The 23,784-nt window shown below is 39.7% G+C and overlaps 2 protein-coding genes across 5 annotated transcripts; both read left to right on the top strand.

Annotated features, from left to right (window-relative positions):
- Positions 1–2,813: 2,813 nt before the first annotated feature.
- LOC116052252 (heterogeneous nuclear ribonucleoprotein A0-like) lies at positions 2,814–4,557 on the top strand. Its single transcript, XM_031302781.2, has one exon. The coding sequence runs from the start codon at positions 2,997–2,999 to the stop codon at positions 3,897–3,899; it is 903 nt and encodes a 300-aa protein (XP_031158641.1). The 5' UTR covers positions 2,814–2,996; the 3' UTR covers positions 3,900–4,557.
- A 2,107-nt stretch (positions 4,558–6,664) lies between these two features.
- Positions 6,665–23,026, top strand: klhl3 (kelch-like family member 3). 4 transcript variants are annotated; one of them, XM_036001100.1, is made up of 15 exons: positions 6,665–6,767; positions 9,691–9,849; positions 10,501–10,607; positions 10,699–10,820; positions 12,864–13,026; positions 13,284–13,393; positions 15,552–15,668; positions 15,817–15,966; positions 16,126–16,243; positions 17,942–18,139; positions 19,555–19,656; positions 19,840–19,968; positions 20,324–20,464; positions 21,075–21,218; positions 21,330–23,026. In XM_036001100.1, exons 1-15 carry the CDS (start codon positions 6,748–6,750, stop codon positions 21,356–21,358), a joined length of 1,809 nt encoding a protein of 602 aa, XP_035856993.1. In that variant the 5' UTR covers positions 6,665–6,747; the 3' UTR covers positions 21,359–23,026. The 4 variants fall into 4 exon arrangements, with proteins under 4 accessions (XP_035856993.1, XP_035856995.1, XP_035856992.1 ...); XM_036001102.1 differs by having other exon boundaries at positions 6,666–6,767; positions 9,715–9,849; positions 19,555–19,661; positions 19,845–19,968; XM_036001099.1 differs by having other exon boundaries at positions 6,666–6,767; positions 19,555–19,661; positions 19,845–19,968.
- The last annotated feature ends 758 nt before the right edge of the window (positions 23,027–23,784 follow it).

Raw genomic sequence — 23,784 nt, 5'->3', positions numbered from 1 at the left:
TAAACCTCACAAGACCTTCAGGTTGCAATGTTACTGAACCACATTGATGGCTTGTGCTATGTACTGCTTATTACTCTACCATTAAACAGGATGTGGGAGAAAAAAATTCTAACTATACTAGACATACTACATTTTTGACATGTGTTTTTTGCACTAGTCCTTTAATGCACCAAAATGTAATTGCATTTAACAGGCTCTGGGGGTGTAAATACCAACCTTGGCCTAAGAATTGTATTACAGAATATGTATGCATTATGAAAATTTCAGAAGAGGAGGTGCAGCATTTTTTTTCTTTTAATTTCAGTAGACTATTGCATGCTTGAAGCAATCTGGTCTGCTGTTAGGTCTTTAAGTCTGCTGACTGTTTTTATTTTAAATGTAAAGGATGCAGCAAAGATCAATACTGGGAAGTGCTCACAGATAAAGACAAATCTAATGGTAATTTATTTTAATGAGCTCAAGTAACCATAAAGCTAAACATTAAACTGCATAATGAACAAACAATACATCTGACAGAATAACCTTGACTTGCTTCCTAGATTTAGCATTGGTGCCTTAATTGTAAGAACAACCACTGCTATTAGAGAAAATGTAAATGTACACTTCGTCTTTGCTGGAAGGATATGAAAAAAAAACAAGCCAACACAAAAGTACCCCTTAGTTTTATAAAATTGGAGAAAGGGCATTTTTTTTTAAATCCTGTCTGATGTACTGTGACGATTCAGGAGCACTAGTGACGCCTAACTTGCTATGTCATGTGTGACACAAATACTGTTTACTTGATGCTGTTGTGGGGAGTGGAGTGAAAATTTTACTTTTGTTCTCTTACCTTTTTATAGGATAATGGTGCTTGACGATTTCTGATCATCCCATAGGAAAAGGAAGCCTCTGTTATGTTGGCTGTGCTTTTTATGAATCTACAATAAATTATATATTTTTATACACTGAGACTTGTTATCTTATTTACATGAGTATAGTTTGGTTGCGTGTCTCCCCTAGTGATACCTGCCATGAAGGAGTCGAAATAAGGTTTTGAATTGGTGGTCACACTGATTGGACAGATGAGGTTTGCAGAGATGAGGCCAAAGCTCTAAAGTTGTGGATATCATGTTTCACTCAATCAGGTTCATGTCAAATCTAATCTGAGTGCATTTGGAGACATGTCATTTTTTTGGTGCTGGTATAAGCAACTTGGCTGGCCTGTGGTAGTGCAAAGTCTTCGTTTCAAGTGAAACCAAAGGATTTGTAAACACAATTTTGTGATGGTCACCTCTATGTATATATGCACAAGTATTTTGACAATTTTAAAGGAGCCCCATGGAGTTTACATGTAAACAAACAAGTTATGTTTACATTCAGTGTTAGTCACCAAAAATCATTGTGTGTATCCTGGAGGTCTAACGTGTTTAAGTGCATTTTAAAGCTGATATTTTAGTATTTTAAATCCTGCATTGTTCACTGGCTCGCCTGTAGGTCAGTGGTACAGTGTAAAATCATTAGCAAGAGTGGGTATCACATGCATGTGCAAAAGACAAAATTGGGACACACATTAAAAAATTATGCTACATATAGGGCTGCACAAATAATCGCAATATGGACTAGTGCAATATTTGTTAAAGGCAAAACGTGTCAAACCATTCTTAAGTATTGTGGTGCTACAGAGACGTCCCGGCCTAGAAATTGTATCCTACAGACTAAAGAAACAATCTTTTGGTACAGATCCTCGCAAAAATCACCAAAATGATCATTCCGTCCAGTATCGTGCATCATATCGCAATCACAATATCAGTCACAAATAATCGCAATTACATATTTTCCAAACATCGTGCAGCCCTAGCTCCATAGCCTGCTAGAAGTCTGAAACTCCACAGGGTACCCTTTAAGATTGTAGAATTTGAGTTGGGAGTCAAACACATCAAATATAAGGAGCTGAGTGTGGTGCTAGTGCTACATTTAAAACAAATGACCTGGTTTAAAAGTCGGATGGCTTCCCAAACCCAACACTGCAGCTTTCCTGGTGACAAATCTAGTTAATCTGCAGAAAACAGCTATAACAGCTAGTACTGGCTCAAAACATGGGCGTGTCGCAACGTGCATTAATGTGCTGTGGATTCTTTTGAACTATGTTGGAGAAGCACATTGAATAGTTTTTTTCCAGCAGCTTTGGGGAAAGAGGCTGAGACAAGTTTCACTTGCTGTGAAAAGACTGACTTCAGCTAACCTAAACCGTTCACAGCCCTTTGAGGCAAAAATCACCTAAGTGGGTCAGCACTATTTATCGTTTGTTATGTTGGCTTAGTGTGTTGGTGCTTTCTTTTTATATTTTTGCAATGGGTTCAAGACCAGTGTGACCACTTGTCACACTAGTCAACCACTGTCTCTCTGTCCTGAAGCAATAAATAAATAGCCATTATGTTAGATAGATTATGCCATTTTCTAGGCAACACACCAGACCATATATATTAGAAAATGTGCATGCCCTTCAAATTGCATTTTAAATAATTAATAATAGTTAATATATAATCCCTACTTTCAATTCTAAAATTATTTTCATTTTCAAAAGTACTATCTAAGAGCATCAGTGCTTTATTAACCATGATGAAAGAGTGATGGCTGTTATATTTAAGTAGGCATCATATAGCTGTGTTCGGTGGTTATACAGTACCAGTGATATAAGAATAGGTTAATAAATCGGGACATAGCTTTATTAATGTGCTTTGTATTGTACTAAAACAAAACGAACGACCACAAAAGGTTGAAATTGACACTTTCCTTACTCCTCAGCAATTGAATCTAAGATTCCCGACAGCATTCGAAGGCAGCAACAACGTGAAACGCTTGTGAGCCAATGAGACTGGTGATTTTTTTCAAGGTGACCAATCAGCGACGGTAACGTCTTACGATGGCAAGTGAGCCAAAGGCCCGCCCTGACGTTGCTCATTGAAGAAGACGAAGAGGGACGGTCTCCGCTTACCATCCTCAGAAGAAATTTAATCATGGCCACCAAACTTTGCAAGCTTTTTGTCGGAGGCCTCAACGTGGAGACCACAGAAGATGGCGTCCGCAAGTATTTTGAACAGTTTGGCACGCTCAATGACTGCGTTGTGGTCATGAACCAGCAGCTCGGCCGGTCCCGCTGTTTCGGCTTTATCACCTACTCGACACCGGAGGAGGCCGACGCTGCAATGGCGGCTAAGCCACATGTCGTCGAAGGCCACGACGTGGAATTGAAAAGGGCCATAGCACGAGAGGATGCTAATAATCCTGACATTCTCGCCAACGTTAAGAAAATTTTTGTCGGCGGTGTGAAAGACCACATCGAGGCGGACAACCTGACCGAGTACTTCTCCCAGTTCGGCGTGGTGGAGAAGGCCGAGATCATCTCTGACAAGCAGACCGGTAGGAAGAGGGGCTTCGGCTTTGTCTTCTTCGAGGACACCGACTCCGCCACCAAAGCGGTGCTGACAAAGTACCACGTCATCAACGGGAACAAGGTGGAGGTGAAGAAAGCTCTGACCAAGCAGGAGATGTCCACCGGTGGCCGCGGAAGAGGTCGAGGAAGGGGGATGCAAAGCTATGGCGGCGGAAGAGGAGGTGGTGGCTACGGAGGCGGCTACGGCAGCAATTACGGTGGCGGCTATGGCGGGGGTTACAACGGTGGCGGCGGTGGAGGATACGGAGGATACGGGGGGTATGGGGGATACGACGAGGGAGGATATGACAACCAGATGGGGGGTGGATACAGTAATGGTGACTTTGGGGATGGCTATGGACAGCAGCACTCTAGTTATGGTGCAGTGAAGGGCACCTACAACGCTCACAGGAGCGCGCCTCCTTACAACAGAGGCGGCGGTGGCTACGGCCGGGGTGGTGGTGGTGGATTCAGTGGTGGGTATTAGGGGCTCCCTCAAGTTTTGTGATGTTCATGGGGGAAATTCTGATTACAGCGAACTTGAATTTACACACGCACACACACACACACACGCCCGGGTGAGGGGGGGTCTTTGTTGAGTTCAGATAAGGGAGCAGTGCCCATCACCCACACGGAATGAATGAGGCTGTCCTCTGGAACCTGGCTCCCCCATCCGGTCCCCATCTGTCATCTTATTCCACACATTATGGACTTTACTACTAAGAATTGTGAATTATTGAATTGTACTTTTGTTATGTTGGGAAAAGACTTGCTTTGAACCATTTGTAAAGCCGTAACGTTAATCAATGTCAGTCACTGCTTCCCAACTCAGAATTGAGTTTGTCTGTCTTGCAAACTAGCCAGATGTGTGTTATTTTTGCATCATGAACTCAGGGTTTTAAGTAATGTTGGTGGCAGTGTCGGGCAGCATGGGACTCGATTGCTTGAGTTTCTTGATTTAAAACACTTTCGTGACAAAGTATTTTTTTGGAGAAATGTCACGGACTGTTATCTGTAAATTATTTTTTTCCACCCGTCCCATTTACAGGTTTTTGTTTAGATTAAAACTGTTTTCAAATCCATGTGTTCAGTTCACCCCTGTTTGATTCTGCTTTTATTAAAGTTTTTAATGTTTTGAAAATCTATCATATCTCGTAGTCTTAATTCAAATCGTGTGGGTTGCATTTCAGCAGATGCATGAAAATCTCTGTGGTAGTTGGAGCTTGATGCATTTTATCACCAATACTTGGATAATCTGCCTTTGTAACCTTATGAATTGATTTCACAAAGCTACCACCAGGAGGGAGTGTTGACTGCAAATGCATGCATTTTCATCGGCCATTTTATTCACTTGGAATAGGAGAATCTGTGTGCGTTTAGCAGAGTTGCTCCTGATACCAGGTTTTTGGAGAATAATTTACATGCAACCTTCAATACAATGAGCGAATAAGCCAATCCACATGGATGCAGTCTGATATGTACTGTCTGATATGGTATGAGTGTTTTCAGAAAAATAGTGTAGTTTACTTTCATAAACCCACACGCATGCAGTCAGTAATACTTTTTAAGAAAACGTCACCACTTAATTCATAACACCTTTTTAAACTTACTAAATATGTAATTTTCCAAATTTCATGTAATACATTTTTGTTTGTATATATATATGTGTGTGTGTGTGTATATATATATATATATATATATATATATATGTCTGTGTGTATATATATATATATATGCCTGCAAGACAGTAGGTGCACAGGCAGCAGAACAAAAGTGAGCCATCACTCTGACCCTGTTTCTCAGTACAGAAAGAAGGCTCCTCTCTGGAGCAAGTCTTTCTGTTAAAGAGAAACTAAAATATATATTGATACAAATGCTGATGAATTATGGATGTTATGGCTTCATTTATTAATCAGACTAAACACTTCTGCTGCAGCATGTCATCAGACTGATTTAAGCAAGGCAAAGCACCTTTCTATAGCACAATTCAAAGTGCTATATATAATGCATGCGCATCTTTCATTTTTTTTCATTGCAGCATCAAATCCTGTTGATGTAACTGAGACCAGACTACAGTTGCTGCTCCAGGCTCTTGTGAAAATTTGCCATTGGGCCCTTTTTTTCACAGATTTTTTTCGATTAATCTGAAAAATAATTAGCAAATTCTTTGATAATTAAAATAATCATTAGTTTCAGCCCTATTTAATTTGAAACTAGAACAAATTCAAATTTACAATAAAATGGTCATTGGGATGAAAGAAATTGACTGAAAGTGTTATGTGCAGCAATTTAAGATCTTGTGAATGAGCTGTATCAACATATTATTTATGTGTATGAGTAATTTCTTTGTTTCTATATTGCATTTCCGGATAGATAGATTATTATTTTTATCCCTGGAGGGAAATTCAAAAACACAAATAGTGAAGGGAATCAATCAAATGTCAACATCAAAAACACAATCATATATCAAAAACACGTACAAGTACTATCATAATACAAGTTTAAAAAAAAGAATGCCTTTTAAACGTGCATAAAGTGGGCAGATTGGATGTGCATTTGGTATGCAAAAGGGAGGTTATTATCAATTATATGTACAAAAATATATTAATTGCACTTTGCCAAAGTTTAAGAGATTGTAAAGAATGAAAATGTGAGTCCAGTTACAGTAAGTGAGTGAGTACAGGGACCTCAGCAGCCTCCCAGTCCACGGATGTCCGTCCTGCAACAGAGTGGGGATGAATTAAAAGGTTTGACGCCACCGGCAGCAACGACCTCCTGTGACCCTCGGTGGAACATCGTGGGGTATGACTCTTTGGCTGAAGATGCTCCCCTTTCTTACCAACTTGAACGGCATCCTTACTCACACAACCTCCAGTGTATATTGTTATAGCCTGTATAACTTGGAACATCCAATAAAGATAATTATCAAAAATGAAATATGAAATTCTTTCTTTTTGCACAGAATCTGTCATACCAAAATACTAACTATGGAAGCCAAGCTAAGTCATTATATTTAGAAACTTAAAAGAATGAGTTAGTATCTCAAAATAGTTCTCAAAACAGGCTACTAAATCATTATTTGGAGATACTAACTCATTATTTTGAGAAATGTTCTCATTAAGTTTCTCTTTATGGCGGAAATCGGCTTTCATACTAAACTGCATGTGTGTGTGTGTGTGTGTGTGTGTGTGTGTGTGTGTGTGTGTGTGTGTGTGTGTCCGTCCTTTCGTCCGTCCATTTTTTAAAGTACAGAGTGATTCATCTCCGAAATCCGAAATACACAATCTTTGCGCAGCTGCACAGCGCTGCCTGCTGTTGTATCTGACTCCGTGAGGATGGACGGTGTGTCGTTAGGGTGAGTTGGCTCAGCGATAGGGATTATTCTGTAAAGCTGTGATTCACGCTGCTTCTACATCTGTCGGATAACATTTTAACCCCACTTGATCCACCGGCCATAACCCCAACACAGATAGTTCAAGAGCTTTCTCCTAGCACACGAACTCAAGCTAGCCTTGTTGACTAGTTAGCTTCGGTAAGTTAGCTGGCATCGTTGGCTAACGTTACACAGCTGGTGCAGTTAAGTTGCTAACCAAACAAGTTAACATGTAGACATTTAAACTGTCATCAAGTCGTATCTTATAGACAGTGAAATGAATGTGTAGACTGGCTTGAATTCAGCAACGATTTATGTCAGTTAACAGAAGCTACCATAAGCTTATGTTAGCAATGAAGTTAAATGATTAGCAATGCTAAGAGCTAGCCAGCCTGCCAACTTGACGCTCAACAAACTCAAAACAAACATCTTTTTCTTTTTTTCTTTTTTAAAATATTTGGATAAAAAGAGACAAGCATTCTGTTAACCGTCAGAGTCACGATTGCACACTGATTAGTTTACGTGCTGTTGTGAATTAACATAACAATCGTGTGACTTGTTATTGCTGCATCATAATATCTTCACACTGTTAATTGAGTTGTGGTGTCTGGACAAAAGACGGGTCGGTCATTGAGAGAGTCAAGATAACACACAGTACTGTACATACCTCAATACATACATCAAGTTTCTCACTAACAATGTAAAACATGAAACTAAGTAAATGTCCCGTTAGATTAGTTCGGTGCGATGTCTCTCTTTTTTGTTTTCTCCCTGCAGGTGCAAGTGCAGGTCGCCGTTTGGTTTGAAGTTGAATTAAAAACTTAATTCACATGTTGTCAAAGGTTTTCTCCGGGTGGTTAGGATTCCACATGGCTTGATAAAACAGCAGAGTCTCTTCTGCTTTATTTAACATTGGGTAACATAATGGTTTAGATTTTTCCTTGTTTTTTGTGTACCTAACCTGTCTGAGGAGGGCTAAAGGCTGGCAATATTCTCAATTTTTATTATTGTCAACAAATCCAATGAAAAGACTAAAACCAACAATAAATGTATCTGAGTCATTAACATTTTCTGTGTAACCTCTGTGACATGTACATCATAGTTGTCCAAAAACACATCAGTATAACCACATAGTTGAACTTGGTGACTTGGTTTGTGTCTTTTCATGGAGTTTTAGGGTGTCCTTTAAGTCCCCTTGACTTAAGAATATGATTGAAGGTTGTGTGTCAAGGCATAGTGTCATACAATTAGCCTACATTGAATGCCACAGGGATCCTTAGTCAAATAGGCATGCTTGAATGGTTATTTAGTACAGTTAGGACATCAGGAAAGTGACATCCATCAGTTTAATGCATGATCTTTACAACTAATGGATGTAGAGGTGGGCAAAATGGCTACAATCTTATTATATGTCTTGTATAGGTAGATGTAATTTTGTTTCATGCTAGTGATGCACTGATCCATCTTTTTCTCTCCAGTGCAGAATCATTTTAATGTAAGGTGACATATAGGCATTAAAAACAGAGTCAGTGGCCTGCTGTGACTGAATACATGTAACTAATTGAGGAAACACTTTATTTTACAATGACACTATTTCATTTCAATTTGCTTAATAAGGTCAGTATCAGCGCTGATACCAACATCGATCCAGCCTTTTTGATTGGTGCATCTCTAATAACAATATGTGATATAGTATGATTTCTGGAAAGACAAGATAAAACCATTTTTTTGTCTAATCCTGTGAACTCACTTGGCAGATTAAGGCTTTCACTGTTGCAACCATCCTAAAATCCAATTTTGCCTTAAATTTCAAGCCAGTTTTATTTATATAGCCCAATATCACAAAATACACATTTATCTTAAGGGGCTTTAATCAGTCCTGCTCATTGATTGACATGGCATGATACAACCAGAGGTATCAAAGGGATAAATATCTTGGTAAATACATACATTTCTGTTTGTGGTTATATATATCGTCACATCGCCCAACCCTTTATGCATCATGGAAAATGGCTAAATTGAATCCAGCATTTCCATAGTTTCATGTACTGTCCCATTCACACTCAGCCTACCTTGTCCTCTTTTTAGTAGCTTTTTGAGAAAGTGCTCTAGTATTCCAAAAGATCTGCAGTTTAAGTTGAAATGATTAGTTGATAGATAGCGTATTAATCTGCAACAATTTTGATAATCAATTGGTTTTTAAAAAAGTATTTTATGCTGGGTTTTATGCTATTGGCTAGACAAAACAAGGCATCTGAAAAAATCATCTTGGGCTTTGGGATATTGTGATGAGCATTTTTCGCTATTTTCTGACATTTCACGGATTTAACGATTTGTCAAGTTAATCATTGATAATGAAAATAATTGTCAGCTGCAATCCTAGACAAAAGCCATACGCCTCTACCTGTGTTTAAAGTCAAGTGAGGCAGATGAGACATCCCTGTGTAATATTTTACGTGAGTATACTCTACCCTAGATTGAAACAAATTCAAAGGATGTATAACATCCTGACTGTGGACTCACTGTTGTGCAACAGCATCTGAGTTCAGTGACAACCGAAGCAGATTACCATGGATTATTAAAGGAGGATGGGTCTGTGGCATCATACAAGCATTTGCCAGACAGTGAGAAATGCTAAGAGACCCTCATATCATTCAACTGGAGAATAACCAAAGCAGAGACACATTGCCCATTCACTAAACAGCCTTTGCCTCTGTGGTGTAGCACAATATTGACAACAGTGGCAAAACTGTTGTCAACTATGTTTAAAGAAATCAGTTTGATTAATTGTACCACTGTTGTCCAGTATCGTGTCCCTGTCCCATTGTCTACTTATAACCCCTAGAGATGAACCAGAAAGTAGCCCGTCTAACTGTTGGGTTGCCTTCTATCTCTACTGATCCAGACACTGCCTCTCATGTCTTACCAGTCTGGTGGCCACACCGGCCTCGCCACGTCCAAACTGCAACACAGATTCAGAGGAGGACACGGTAAATGGAGGGATGCACACCTTCAACCAGACGCACATGAGGAAGGCTTTCCAGCTGATGAACGACCTGAGGAGGTGTGTTGCTGACAGTGTTGTTGGTCCCTACGGAAAGAATGAAGCCAGTATAGTCTACATATGGCCATTTTACTATGGCATGCCATTTCTTTGGTATGTGAGTGAAGAGGCTTTGTAAGAGCTTTGTGATTCAGAGAAAATGTGTATTTACACAAGAGTCATCCTTTGTTCACTTGGCTTGTCTGCAGGTTCAAAATTAGCACCATCCACCAACCAAATGCTGGTAAAATATGCAAGTTGCTGGTAGAATTGCTTCACTCACCAGCCAAAAAAAACAATTGCTACAGTCATTGTTTTCACTTAAAACGCTGAAAAACAACACATGCAATGTACTGAAGCTCATAGATAGATAGATAGATTGATTGATTGATTGATTGATTGATTTCACAATAAAATAGGGAAATGCAAGACTGCAATCACTCAGTCCTACATTCAATAACATTGTCGAGGATGAAAACACAAGGAAGCTTAAAGCTCTTTTCATTTGTAGTCAGACGAGACCGGTTACGATTTGTACTATGCCAGTCTTGCCTTGCCTAGCCGTGCTGTCCATACTGAGCTTTAAAGATGCTTTCTTTTCCTGGCTCCTGTATGCATATTTTCAGCAGTTCTCACAAACACTTTTTCTCTCTCTCTCTCTCTCTCTCTCAGTAAAACGATGCTGTGTGACATCCAGCTGGTGGCGGGGAGCATTGAAGTGCCGGCTCACAGGGTGGTCCTGGCGTCCTGTAGCCCCTACTTCTATGCCATGTTCACAGGTACACACACACACACACATGCTTGATGTTTGCTTGGCATCTTATCTGATGTGTTTGTACTGGCATGTGCTTAAGTGTGTGTATTTTGTAGGTGATATGAGTGAGAGCAAGGCCCATCAGGTGGAGATCAGAGAGGTGGATGGACAGACCCTGAGAAAGCTGGTCGACTACATCTACACAGCTGAGATAGAGGTCACAGAGGAGAACGTCCAGGTGAGAGAGTGTGTTAGAGGGTTTATGAAGCGCAGTGAAAACAGCGTTTCCTGTTTTTTCTTTCTTCTTCAGTTATGGTGGCTTTTAACTTGTTTCCAACTCTGGTTTTGCTTTAAAACGTTGATGTCATATATCAGCAGCAGCAACAGAATTGGTGGGAAGTTTTTTCATTATTTGTAGAGCACCTTTCAAAACAGACTTCTGCTTCAGTAAATTGCATAAATGTATTATTATTTCAGGCAATAAAGTGGAAATTGTTCACCTAACGCCTGATCGCTTTAACTGTTTTGGTTTTCCCGTTAAATTTCAGATTGGCCAACCTGCCTGTGGGGGCAGGTGTTTATTACAAGAGATGTAAGAGCTGGTAATGGTTGTAAACTGTGCTTTGCTGTGAAAGCACTGGATTAAGGCCTTGTTTGTCTCAGTGGCATTCACTCTTGGTAGTTGCATGGCTCTGGGACTGGGTTGAATAAATGCAGCAGGATCAAGCTGCAGGCGGGAAACTTCCTCTGATTATTAGCACAGGAAGTGTGCATGGAGAGAGGCAGGAAATCCTCCCACTGTTAGCAGCGTGCCTGCCTGATTGGCTCACTCTTGAATGTGTGACGTGTGTGTTTTGACTATTGGTTAATATTCAGTTTGTGTGATTGTATGTTTTTCACTGTACAATACTCACTGTGTTGTTTGTGCTGCCCTCAGTCGTGTGTGTGTGTGTGTGTGTGTGTGTGTGTGTGTGTGTGTGTGTCACAGCTGCTGTAAGCAGAGTTTCAGTGGTCATGATGCTCCCTTTTAGAAGACAAGGCTTTATGTCAGCTGTGCACAGACAACAGAGGAGACCGTAACACTACACACTGGGAGGATGGAATGAGTGTGTAGACAGAGAGGTGTAGAGGCAGACAAACTGTCTCACTTAAGTATTTATGTTGGGATGTAGCAAAGTGTTGTCTGGCATCGTGCTTTTACCAGCACACTGCCTGCCTGTCTTGTTAACTGACAGCATAACAGACTTGTAGGTTGCGTTCTGACATCGTCTGGAGAGGCGCTGCATTGGCCTATTAATATATGTGCATGCCATGCACCCATTCCTGGTCTGTTATTTTATAACATGAACGCTGTACTGCGTTTCTGTTGTTTACCTCACAATCACAGCAACAAAAGCTGAAATGATCTCTGTGTTAACTTCCCAGAGTTGTAAAACCCATCTGCTGTCTAGTGTTTTCGTGGCTGATAGGCCCTTAAACTCATTTGATCTGTTACTCAAACTGGCCTCCCTTGATTGTATTTCATTGTCTCGCCTTCATCAACACAGCCGCCTTGCATTGTTTTATGGCTGAGCATATCTCACACAATATTTAATCTCTCATCACATTGAATTTGGTGTGTTGTACTGCAGCAAACGCATATCGGTGTCCTCATTGTGACTCTTAACCCTTCATTACACTGTTGACCAGTTGCATGATGATAGTGTTTTAGGTCTTGTAAATGAACAAAGCTGCTTGAAAAGTGGTTGTTCAGCCAATGTTGCAGAGATCAAAGCCAAATCTAGGGCTTTGTTTTGGTTGCAAACTCACTTCTTTCCTTGCGCAGACAATCTATAATTGCTTTAATACATTTTTTTTTTTTAAAAAGACAAATTTTGCAAAAGACAAATTACCAGGGCGATATGTACAGAGGTTAATGGCCAGCTTGCTGGACTGACTGGTATCTGCTTGGCAGGTTGATTGAGTAGCTGGTTAATTAATGAATAAAGCAACTGACTGACCAGCATCATTGTTGAAGTAAGAAGTTGTTTGCACTAAGAATAGATATCCATTACCTAACTGACTTACAGCTACCAAATGTCCCTAAATGTTGGCTGTAGGCTGTGGATGGTAAATAATTGGGCTCTTCCATGTTATTTAAAACACATTTATTGGCATGCTTAAATCCGTAAGATGACCCACAATGTGGATGCCCAAGTCAGTACCTTCCAATAAAGTTTTTCCACCAAATAAAACCAGTTGAAGTTTTAAATTGACTTTATATTGTGTATCCTCATTGCAGGTTCTGCTGCCAGCAGCCAGCCTCCTCCAGCTGATGGATGTTCGTCAGGTTTGTTGTGAGTTCCTGCAATCTCAGCTTCACCCCACCAACTGTTTGGGTATCAGAGCCTTCGCTGACGTGCACACATGCACACAGCTTCTCGACCAGTCCCACGCATACGCCGGTAAGATCCTCTATGTTAACACCACACATCTTTGCCACTGTGTTGTGTGTTAGGTGGTACTTTTATGTAACAGTTTCACCAGCCCAAAATAATGCTGAAGGCTTTGGAAAGATGCTACATGTCATGTTCTAAATGAGGGTGTTAGATGTTGAAAATCACACTAGACATCTTTTAGCAAATACATGTTAAAATTTGAGCTTTGACCAATATTTAATTTGTGTGGTGTGTGTGTAACCCTGCATGTTTGTGTCTCTCAGAGCAGCATTTCACTGAGGTGGTGCAGGGAGAGGAGTTCCTGGGCCTTTCTCTGCAGCAGGTGTGCAGCCTCATTTCCAGCGACAAACTCACTGTTTCCACAGAGGAAAAGGTCAGATGGCACGGTGTACACACACACTTCAGCCCTTTTAGTAAAAGCAGTTTGTCCCTTTTCCTTGTGGGTGAAAAGATATGTGAGAATTACATTTATGAGGAAAGCAAAATAACGTCCACCAGGAAAGGGACAAGTTTGAGAAATTCTAGGTATAGTGGGAGCTGAGAAAGATATGGCATTCTCCTCCCGTTCCGCTATCTCTATCTGTTTTGCAAGGGCACTGTGGCTGCATCCAAGCTTAGTGCTGCCTAAGGCGATTGTGATTGGTTTAAAAAAAATACAAATTCAAGTGTTTTTTTTTTTTTTCCCCTATCCCAGAATGATAAGCAGTGTAGCCAGACCATACTCCAGCACTGACACCGAGATAGGTCTAGCTATGCAAGACTAAAGTGAAAGAGACTAAAGGCCCAGACACACAGAGCCGATAATCGGCTGTTGGACAGTCTGGTGAGGTCAGGTCTTTTTGCATTAATGTTAGAAGTGGAAAAGATCAACTTTTGTTGAACATTTTTGTGTCCATTGACTTATTTCTGTGGCACATTTTGAGGCTGTGAAGACGTTAACAACTTGGAAAACTTCCTGTTATTTCATCTTGGGAGTTTTCACACATTATTCAAATATAGTTACCCTCACTGCTAATCTTGTAGTCACACCAGACAAATTAACAATTAACACCACATGTTTAATGCATTATATACATGTGGTGGTTCTTTAACTGAAACTACACACAAACAAACAGTGTATAGCTCCTTATTTAATTAGCTGAAGTGATTGTATTAATGATGATATTGCATTTTAATAAGATGTAACTGCCAGTGATAGTGGCATTGCAGCCATTTTGCCACTGCTTTGTAGACACATAATGTAGTTGACACAATGTCCTGATATCTACCACCCAAAATTACAACTTGGAGGCTTAAATTAATGTTTTTTTTTCTACTCTGATGCCCCTATTTACAGTATGCATGGTATGTTTACTCAGCATAAGGCTGTGGTATAGTAAAAAAATAAGTGGTATCTGTGTTTTGTGCAACACACACACACACACACACACACACACAAATAATAATACAGTCTCCATCCTACACGTTCTTACATTTGATTACGTGCTCCATTATATTACATTATACATGTTTGTCTATTTTTGGGGCCTGTGTAAAACTGAAGTGGAAGTAGTTTATACTGTATGATGGTACCGTGAGTTTAGAAGTCGGCTAGTTTGAACCATGAAGGAGAAGAAAGTGTCGGGAGTAGTCAAGTAACGGGCCTCCTTCCCTCAACTACCATCGTTGTTGTCCCTTTGTGCATAAAAGGAGTGGCACTCATTCCCTCGTTTGCCTTTAGTGGATCTGCTCCACAGGCCAACAGGAGACGATCATGTGTGAATGTGTGTAAATCGGTGAATTTGAAGCAGTAGATTTTTGATAGAAAAACATGAGGATCAAAGGTCTGCCACCTCTGTTATGCTGACGTCCTGCTGGGAGCAAGTTCAAGCAATCGATAATGGTAATTCACTATGAAAGAACTTGGTATCTACAGCTAGAATAATGCAATTCGCACAATTGGTTAAATCGTCAAAATTGTCGGGCGTGGGAGATCATTGAACAGTGTCTGAAAACCCTCTCTCTCCAAACTTTTCCAATATTGCAACCAGTTTTGGCCTTGCATCCCCAATAAATCAACATTTACACAAACACGCACACACACAAATGTTGTTTTTTTTTTTTTTAAATAAACTAACAGAGAACTGACCTTGACAAGTCATGGTATTTTTTTATCAGAATCTGGTTTATTGCCAATTCGTTTTCACATACAAGGAATTTGCTTTGGTTATTGGTGCTTAACATAGATAAACATAGCGAGAGAAAATAAAAGCACATACTACAAAAATTAAAAAAACATAGATACAGAATAGAAAAATGTACAATAAAAAAATAAATACTATTAAAAAATATGTAGTTAAAGTGAAAGAGCTCAACAGTTTTAGAAGTGTGCAAATTTTTCAGGGGGATGTGCAAAAGTTCAAAGTAGGCTTGAACAAGAAATCCTAATACAATTCCCTCCGTGTCTGCATTTCTGTCTCTCTATTGCTGCCTTATCCTGTCATGTTCTGTCCCTCACTGCTGTCTGACACTGCTCTCCATTTCTCTCGTAGGTGTTTGAGGCGATGATATCCTGGATCAAGCACGATAAGCCAGCTCGTCTGGAGTACATGCCCAAACTAATGGAGCATGTCAGACTTCCACTACTGTCCAGGGATTACCTGGTACAGGTAAAATAAATTCTCTGCTCTTTCTCTACATTCTTCACCATTTTTCTTTCTCGCCCTTCGCTGCATTAAATATGTTACTAGTCGTAGATAAAGGTTGGCCCTTGAATGTTGTGAAGGAAATTTGCCTGAAATGTGGTCCCTGTTTCAGATTGTCGAGGAAGAGGCTTTGATAAAGAACAACAACACCTGTAAAGATTTTCTCATAGAAGCAATGAAGTATCACCTGCTGCCAGCTGACCAGCGGCACCTCATCAAGACAGACAGGACCCGACCACGAACTCCTATCAGCATCCCAAAGGTACACAAACAGTCACATGCCACTCAACAAGACAGAATCCCTAATACAAGATCCATGTGTATCTACCTTGTAGAAAGCAGCTGCATCAGATATGTATTTTCTTTTATAAAGACACTTACTGTATGTCAAATGGCTGACACTGACTGTGTGCTTGTACAGGTGATGATTGTGGTGGGCGGTCAGGCTCCTAAGGCGATCCGCAGCGTGGAGTGTTACGACTTCCAGGAAGATCGATGGTACCAAGTAGCCGACCTGCCTTCAAGACGCTGCCGGGCAGGTCAGTTTGTGTTTTGTAGGACTGTATGTGACTTAGGGGTGGGGGAAAAAATCGATACAGCATAGTAGCGCGATATTTTCTGTGGCAATACTGTATCGATACACAGACGCCAAGTATCAATCTATTATTATATATGTGTTGGTCAGTCTGTCTGCTTGACAATCCCATTTTGCAGCAATAAAATTGAAGTGAGATGAACAAACAGAGAAATGTATCTTTTTAGATGAAACAGATGTTGACAGAGTTTCCTTTTGGGGACATCATTTGAAATTGGGAAAAATTTAAAGTTGGAAAAAAGGTAATAAATTGCAATATATTGCAGAATATTGCAATATGTTTAAAATCACAATAATATTGTATCGTGACATAAGTATCGTGTAAGTATGATGATATCGTATCGTGAGGCCCCTGCTGATTCCCACCCCTAATGTGACTCTGAAGTTTTAGTCTGACAATTGTACTACTTTCAACCTGTCATAACCCCTGGTTGGATATACATTCTAAATGTGTCAACAGTTTCTCAGACACAGGCAGTCCCTGTGTTTTTATATGTAGTTTGGTACAGGGGGTGGACACAATAACAGGAACACTTTACAGTGTAATACAACAACACCACAAATCCATCTTCAAACATTTTGATTAATTGTCAGTGGACAAAGCCTCTCTTAAAACTGGACCTTAGAATGAGTTTCACAAAGGTACTATTTATTATCACGTAATCAATTGAAAATATAAGGCAGTTTTCAAGCAGTGATTGTAAGTAAATATAAAACATTAATATCAATAGAATTTAGTAGAAAATAGAAAAATGTATTACATTAATTTGTCAGCAAGGTGTCAAATGTCTTAAAATGGTAGTTCAGATTTTTTTTAAGTGGGGTTGTGAATCTGAACTAACCCTTTAAAACACCAAAGTCACACAATAACACAAACCAACCAACCGATTGAGACAGCAGACCAGCATCTCCATGTTCTGCGATGTCAAATTACTGTTTTTGCCAAAGGAGTGTGGTGGCTTTGAAGAGAGCATAGACAACAGCTTCAGCTCCCCATAGAAAAGGACAGTCTGACTGCAAGGTAAATATTCTAAATATAGCGTACACTTAAACTGATATTGATTTTTTTAGGCGGGCCTTTTTTTTAGCTGATTAAAATCTGTTTTGCTGCTGCCCCCTTCCACAGCAGTACATTGCTTAGCTTCCGTGCTGGTGCTCCTGCATGCTTATTCAAACTGGGAGCGTGTTGACCGCCATCTACTGTAGGTAATACACTGACTATGGAGAAGTACCTCATACAAGCCCACTTCAAAAAATCCCAACTATGTTCTAATACTAATGTTAAGGCAACATTCCGATCAGATTTCATTTATGTATCAATAAAATCTTGATGCCCGATTGTCCTTGTGTCACACAAGATTCAAGTCTCTGCAAGTTGATTCTTATACTGAAATAAGTTGAAACTGTCGAGTGCCTGAAAGGTAGATAACTATTTAAAAAACTTGAGCCATGTAGTGTAATGTAAAGAAATATAAACAATATGCTAGTGGGCTTAAACATACACAACCACTAGTACAGTCCTTTAAGTATCAACACTCAGCAGCTTCAGTAAAAAAAAAAAAATGACATCCTTAACCAAGTTCATGCAGGTCAAATTTTCACCTTATAACATTTTCCCGTTTCATTGTGTCTGTGTGTCCAGGTGTGGTTTCTATGGCAGGCCGTGTGTATGCAGTCGGAGGGTTCAACAGTTCTCTGCGGGAGCGAACGGTGGACGTGTACGACGGAGTGAGAGACCAGTGGAGTGCTGTGGCGAGCATGCAGGAGCGACGCAGTACACTGGGAGCTGCTGTGCTGGGCGATTTACTGTACGCCGTTGGGGGCTTTAACGGCAGTATAGGTACACATACATACATACACTCTTACACACACACTAAAGGGCTGTACAGTTGCAACTAAAATAGTTATCAGAATCAGAAAGGGTTTTATTGCCAAGTACGTTTTTTAACACATACAAGGAATTTGTTTTGGTGTTGTTGGTGCACGCACATTCTCTAAATGGAATATTAAACAATATCAGTATAGGTATAAACAATATAAGTATATGTACACAGTATGTATTAAATTAAAAATAAAGATAGAAATAAAAAGAGCATTACAGCAGAGAGAGTACAGTGGCAGAGTACAGTGGCATGAAGGGCCAGTGGTGGAGTGTGGAGAGAGTCAGGGTGGTTATTATTTATATATATATATATATATATATATATATATATATATATATATATATTTATTATTAGTAGCAGGTTTATACTTTTATTTCTTGTCCACTGTAAATAAAAATGGTTCCTCCTATGCAGGTCTGGAAAAAGCATTTGTAAATGTTCGAGTCCTGAAAAGGTACAAGAAGTCTGAGAAAATGCTTCAAATTTTTTAACACCAGTCATTTCACATATTCGTTCACATAAAAAAAACGTGAAAAGGTCAGTTTCTTGAGAATTATCACTTGTCCAGTCATTCTGATGGTTAAAAATAATAACTTGTATATTTCTGTTATTTTGTGCGAGACTGAAACCGTGAAAACCTGTAGTTTTACATTCTACAATATGTAGTCATACAGTACTTGCTAATGTTGGGGCCTTGATTGCATTGGATTCATTATTTAGGCTGAAAATGCAGTAGTCTTATGAGATACTGGTGTATATCAGTATCTCAATCTATTAATAGTACATAGAGCAACTCTGATAAATTTCACTTTAATTTTTCACTCCCCACATTACTATTACAAATGATTGATTATGAAGTCCTCTAACACACACTGAAACACCTCAGTCCTCACACAGGTGCAAACAAGCTGGGGAAAATATTTGTATGTTTATGAGATTGTATGGTGGGGTCTGCAGAAGGAACGTTGACTGAAAATGTACAAATTCAGTTAAGAAATGTGTGGGAAAACAATAACAATGGGTGAGGTTGGAACAGGTGAAGATGAAAAGGTAAGACTTGCTTGTCAGATGTCAAAGTGCTGATTTAGTTACCCTATCCAGTTTTTTCAAAGTCATTTTCCCATCTGACTTAGCATCATTATCTGGTTGAGCAGATTATAATTGCTTGCAGTGGCACAACTGCCTCCTACAGTGTTAACAGTAAACACGAGAGACATGGCAGCCATTTTCTTCCCTTCTCTTAACACGTCTACCAGCTGGATGACAAATTTTTACACCTACAGACTGATCAACACCCACATCCCACATCTTATTCTGAACAATTAATGTCGTTCCCTAATCTGTTTGCCTTTTTGTTTTTTCTCTCCTTCAGGTTTGTCAACAGTTGAAGCCTACAATTATAAAACCAACGAGTGGATGTATGTTGCCTCCATGAACACCAGACGCAGCAGTGTGGGTGTAGGGGTGGTTGATGGTAAGGTGTGTGTGTGTGTGTGTGTGTGTGTGTGTGTGTGTGTGTGTGTGTGTGTGTGTGTGTGTGTGTGTGTGTGTGTGTGTGTGTGTGTGTGAGTGAGTGTGTGTGACCTGGGTTACATCATGCGTAATTTCAAAGAAAAGCTAAAATTCAGATTGTGTGTGTGTGTCTCTGCGTCTGCAGGAAAGTTGTATGCAGTAGGAGGTTATGATGGAGCATCCCGTCAGTGTCTCAGTACAGTGGAAGAATACGACCCTGTCGCTGATCAGTGGTGCTACGTAGCTGACATGAGCACACGGCGCAGTGGAGCAGGTACACACTCACATACGCTATATTTTACACTTCATATAGAATCCACACAGGGAGCAGCAAAATAATACAGCTTTCCCCCTAGATGAATTTTTTTTTTTATATTATTGATTTTATCTTTATTTATTATTGCGAAATTGTTATTTATGGTCATCTTTACCAGGCACAAAGTATGTCCTATGTAGCAACAGCACCACCCAGTGGTCTGCAATTGTACAAGTAATAATCCTAGAAAGAACACAACCATTACAAGTTATTACACAGTGCTCACCTTAAAAACATGAAGAAAAGTCCCACTCTCTTGTTTGTAAAATAATAATAACCAAAAATCTAAATTGTTTCTTTATTTTTTGTCCAGGGGTAGGTGTGTTGAAAGGTCAGCTGTATGCAGCAGGAGGACATGACGGTCCTCTGGTGAGAAAAAGCGTTGAGGTGTACGACCCACAGACCAACACCTGGAGACTGGTCTGTGACATGAACATGTGCCGACGAAACGCAGGTCAGATAACGACCACAGACGGACAGTTTTTGCACATAGGTAGTTACTGTCAGTGCTAGAAATTGCAAGTCGGTTTGGATAAAAGCGTAAGCTAAATGACATGTAATGCAAACAAGCAGGACTGAAAAAAATTTGGTTTCATGACCTTTCCAACACTTATATGATCCCCTGTATATATCTAGTCCGCTGCCGTTCACTAGGCGACAACAGCTCATTGATTTAAGCAGAATCGTTTAAGTTTACGTTTAGGGTACAAGTGTGGTGTCTCAGAACAAAACCCATCAAACCCTGAACAAAATCATGAACCTACAGTTGATTTTCCTGTTTTGTAAATAAAAGCCTTCAGCTGAATAATGTGTAAAAATCTCAAGTTGGTTCAAAACATGTACAGCACCTATGGGATGTTTGCAGAATGGTGGCTGAAAACCTAAATTTAGGCAAGACATGACCCTGCTTAACGTGGGCTCGATTTACTATAATGATAAAAGATTTAAAAAAAAAACTGAATTATAACTATCAGGACAGCCATAACCCTAATGATTCAAAATAGGTAAAATATTAAATGGGATTCTTAAAAAAGTTGTTTAATATGTACAACTCTCTCCTCAAGGTATTTGTGCCATTAACGGGCTGCTGTACGTGATTGGAGGAGACGACGGCTCCTGTAACCTGTCCTCTGTAGAGTTTTACAACCCTGCCACAGACAAGTGGAGCCTTATTCCCACAAACATGAGCAATGGACGCAGCTATGCAGGTAAGTCTGATCATGCTAAACACAGGAAACAAATATGACAGAGTCTTCACAGTTTACCTGTTCCTGTAGTAGTTTGTCTCACTCACTGTTTTCATTTTCTCCCTCCTATAGGAGTGGCAGTGATTGACAAGCCATTATGACCAGGGGCCTCCCACAGCATCAGCTCTGCATCTGCAGCCAGTTTCACAGAGACTCGCGCTGACGTCTGAAGCTCAACAGGCAGCCGGAGAAGTAACGCCTGAGATAAACACTGTCCAAATGGATAGGACGCCCTCAATCCTCAGCTGACTTTATCAACTATCCATCTTAAGGAATTATTTTTTGGCGCTAAACCACAACCTGATTTTGTTGCTATGTCCATTTCTATAAGTGAGAGCCTGAATTTTAAAGGACACTGTTAGGACACTGGATAAGAAACAATATCCACAGGTTATGGGATTATAAGAACTTTGTCTTGGTGAGTTTTCAATTGCCAAGCCCACGAAAGAAGTGGTTGTATCAGCTGACATGAGACGCTGATGTTCAAATCACTTTGATGGGCCAAACGGAGTGAAGTGCTTTAGATGCTCAGTGGTGTCACGGTGGCGTTCATGTGATGGACTGTGAAACAAAAAAACGCTGTTTGCAGGCAGACTGACCACCTACAGCGTTAACAATGTTACTGCAATTATCAGGACTGACCTGTGAATAGCTGTTGCAGGAGCATTTTTCAAAATCCTGAAAAACCTGGGCTGCCATGGAAGACTTTTTTTTTTAATTATGAGACTTGCCACAATTCCTAGAATATAAATCCGCCAATGGCAACTTGATTTTGAAAAAGAAATTGTTTGATTCCTGCACCGACCGTCAGCAGCTCCAGCTGTTATGTGGTCAGCAAAAGGCCACAGCTGCCAGAGTGTATTTGTTTCAACCCGGAGGCCTGGACCTAAAGAGCTACAAGATAAAGAATGTAGAAAACATCTTATATGCAAATCAGTTATTGTATTTAATATTTTTGAGATTGTTTTTAAAGAGGTTAAAAACCACTTGCTGTGGCTTTAGACCCAGGCCAGTTGATCTGATTCGACACAGTAGAACTTGAGTCTGTTGTCGACACACTACTGATGCACTGATTGCTTGCACTGACTGATACAGACCTGCAGGCTGGTTGTCTGACTCAACGATCGGCCTGCCGGACGTCTGCCCGACTTTCTGACTGACCTGCTGTCAGACAGACGGCTGCTTAGCTGTCTGTCTCCATTACTGATCGTAGTCATGGAAGCATTTAAATTCACCACTTCAAGGCCAATAATTGTATCAGAAATTGTAAAAAAAGAAAACAAATGTGCCAGTTATGCTGATCAGAAAATGCTGGAGTCACATCATAGTGTTTTTATCGTAAGTAACAAACTAAAATGATGAATTGTTATTGTTCGTTGTCTAAGGGAGAGTGTCAAAATGCACTGTAAAAATTCTAATGTAAAAGATAAGGGTGTAAGATTGTCTATTTATTGTTTTGGGACATTCGATTACATAGCATTTATTCATATCAAAGTGAGGATCTCATTTCATTTTCTCAGCCACGTGTTACACTTGTTCTTCTCTCACATTCATTCAGACGATGATGGGTGTATTTTAAATTATGTTATTTAGCTGACTGACTGGTGCCATAGCTTTTGGAGAAAAGAGATTTATTGAAGCTGCTTTTATGAAAGGAGTTCTCACCCAAACCTTTCACTTCTGCCTGCAATATTCCAGAAATTACAACGTAATTGACTGTCATTTCAAAGCCTTCTGACAAAAAAGTGTATAAAATACTTGAAAGACCATACTGTTGTTTTTGTATGTTTAGTCAATTTACAAGTCATGTGTACTACATTAGTTCCACCTCGTACATTTACATTGATGAATGTGTTTCCAGAAAGTTAGTATAAAATTACTTCAATCTTAAGATCTTAAGATACAGTACCTTTTTTTTTTTTTAGGGAATCTCCATGCATGGACTTGGAGCTCACAGTTATAGTAAGTGCAACAGCAACATTTTGAAGTGCGTCATGATGTAGACCAATTCACGGCGAAACATTAGTTACTAAAAAGTTCTTAACCGTGTTCTCCAAATTACCGAGCACCAATCCAAATGTTTGAGAGTAATCATTTTGCAGTAATGCAGGGGAAGTCCATGGATTGTTTGGTGCGTTCCTACATTAGAGACACTCAATAGCTACTCTAGTAACTAATAATACATTGAGATTTCAGACACTTAAAAATCATTATCATTGATGATGATGTGTCGTATCAAAGGTGAAAAGATTTTTTTTATAATACAATGAACACTACTTTTTTGTTTCATTGTGGGATTTTTTGACGGCACTATATAGAGAATTTGACACTTAAACAAAATGCAGGCAAAGGGGTGATTTCAAGCACAGCTTTGGATGTTGAAGTCTCTAATCAGTCTGAAGCCACCAGGGGGAAAATGTTTTTCTAAGCAATCTATGCTTTCTTCACGGCATTACTGCTAATAAAAACTACTCATAGCATTTAAGTTGATAAAATGGAAACCGGTGGCTACCTGGACTGTAGGAAA

Source organism: Sander lucioperca, chromosome 1 (assembly GCF_008315115.2).
Source record: "Sander lucioperca isolate FBNREF2018 chromosome 1, SLUC_FBN_1.2, whole genome shotgun sequence".
NCBI lineage: Eukaryota > Metazoa > Chordata > Actinopteri > Perciformes > Percidae > Sander > Sander lucioperca.
The sequence above is the reverse complement of the archived record's forward strand: the minus strand, read 5'-3'. Positions and strand labels throughout refer to the sequence as shown.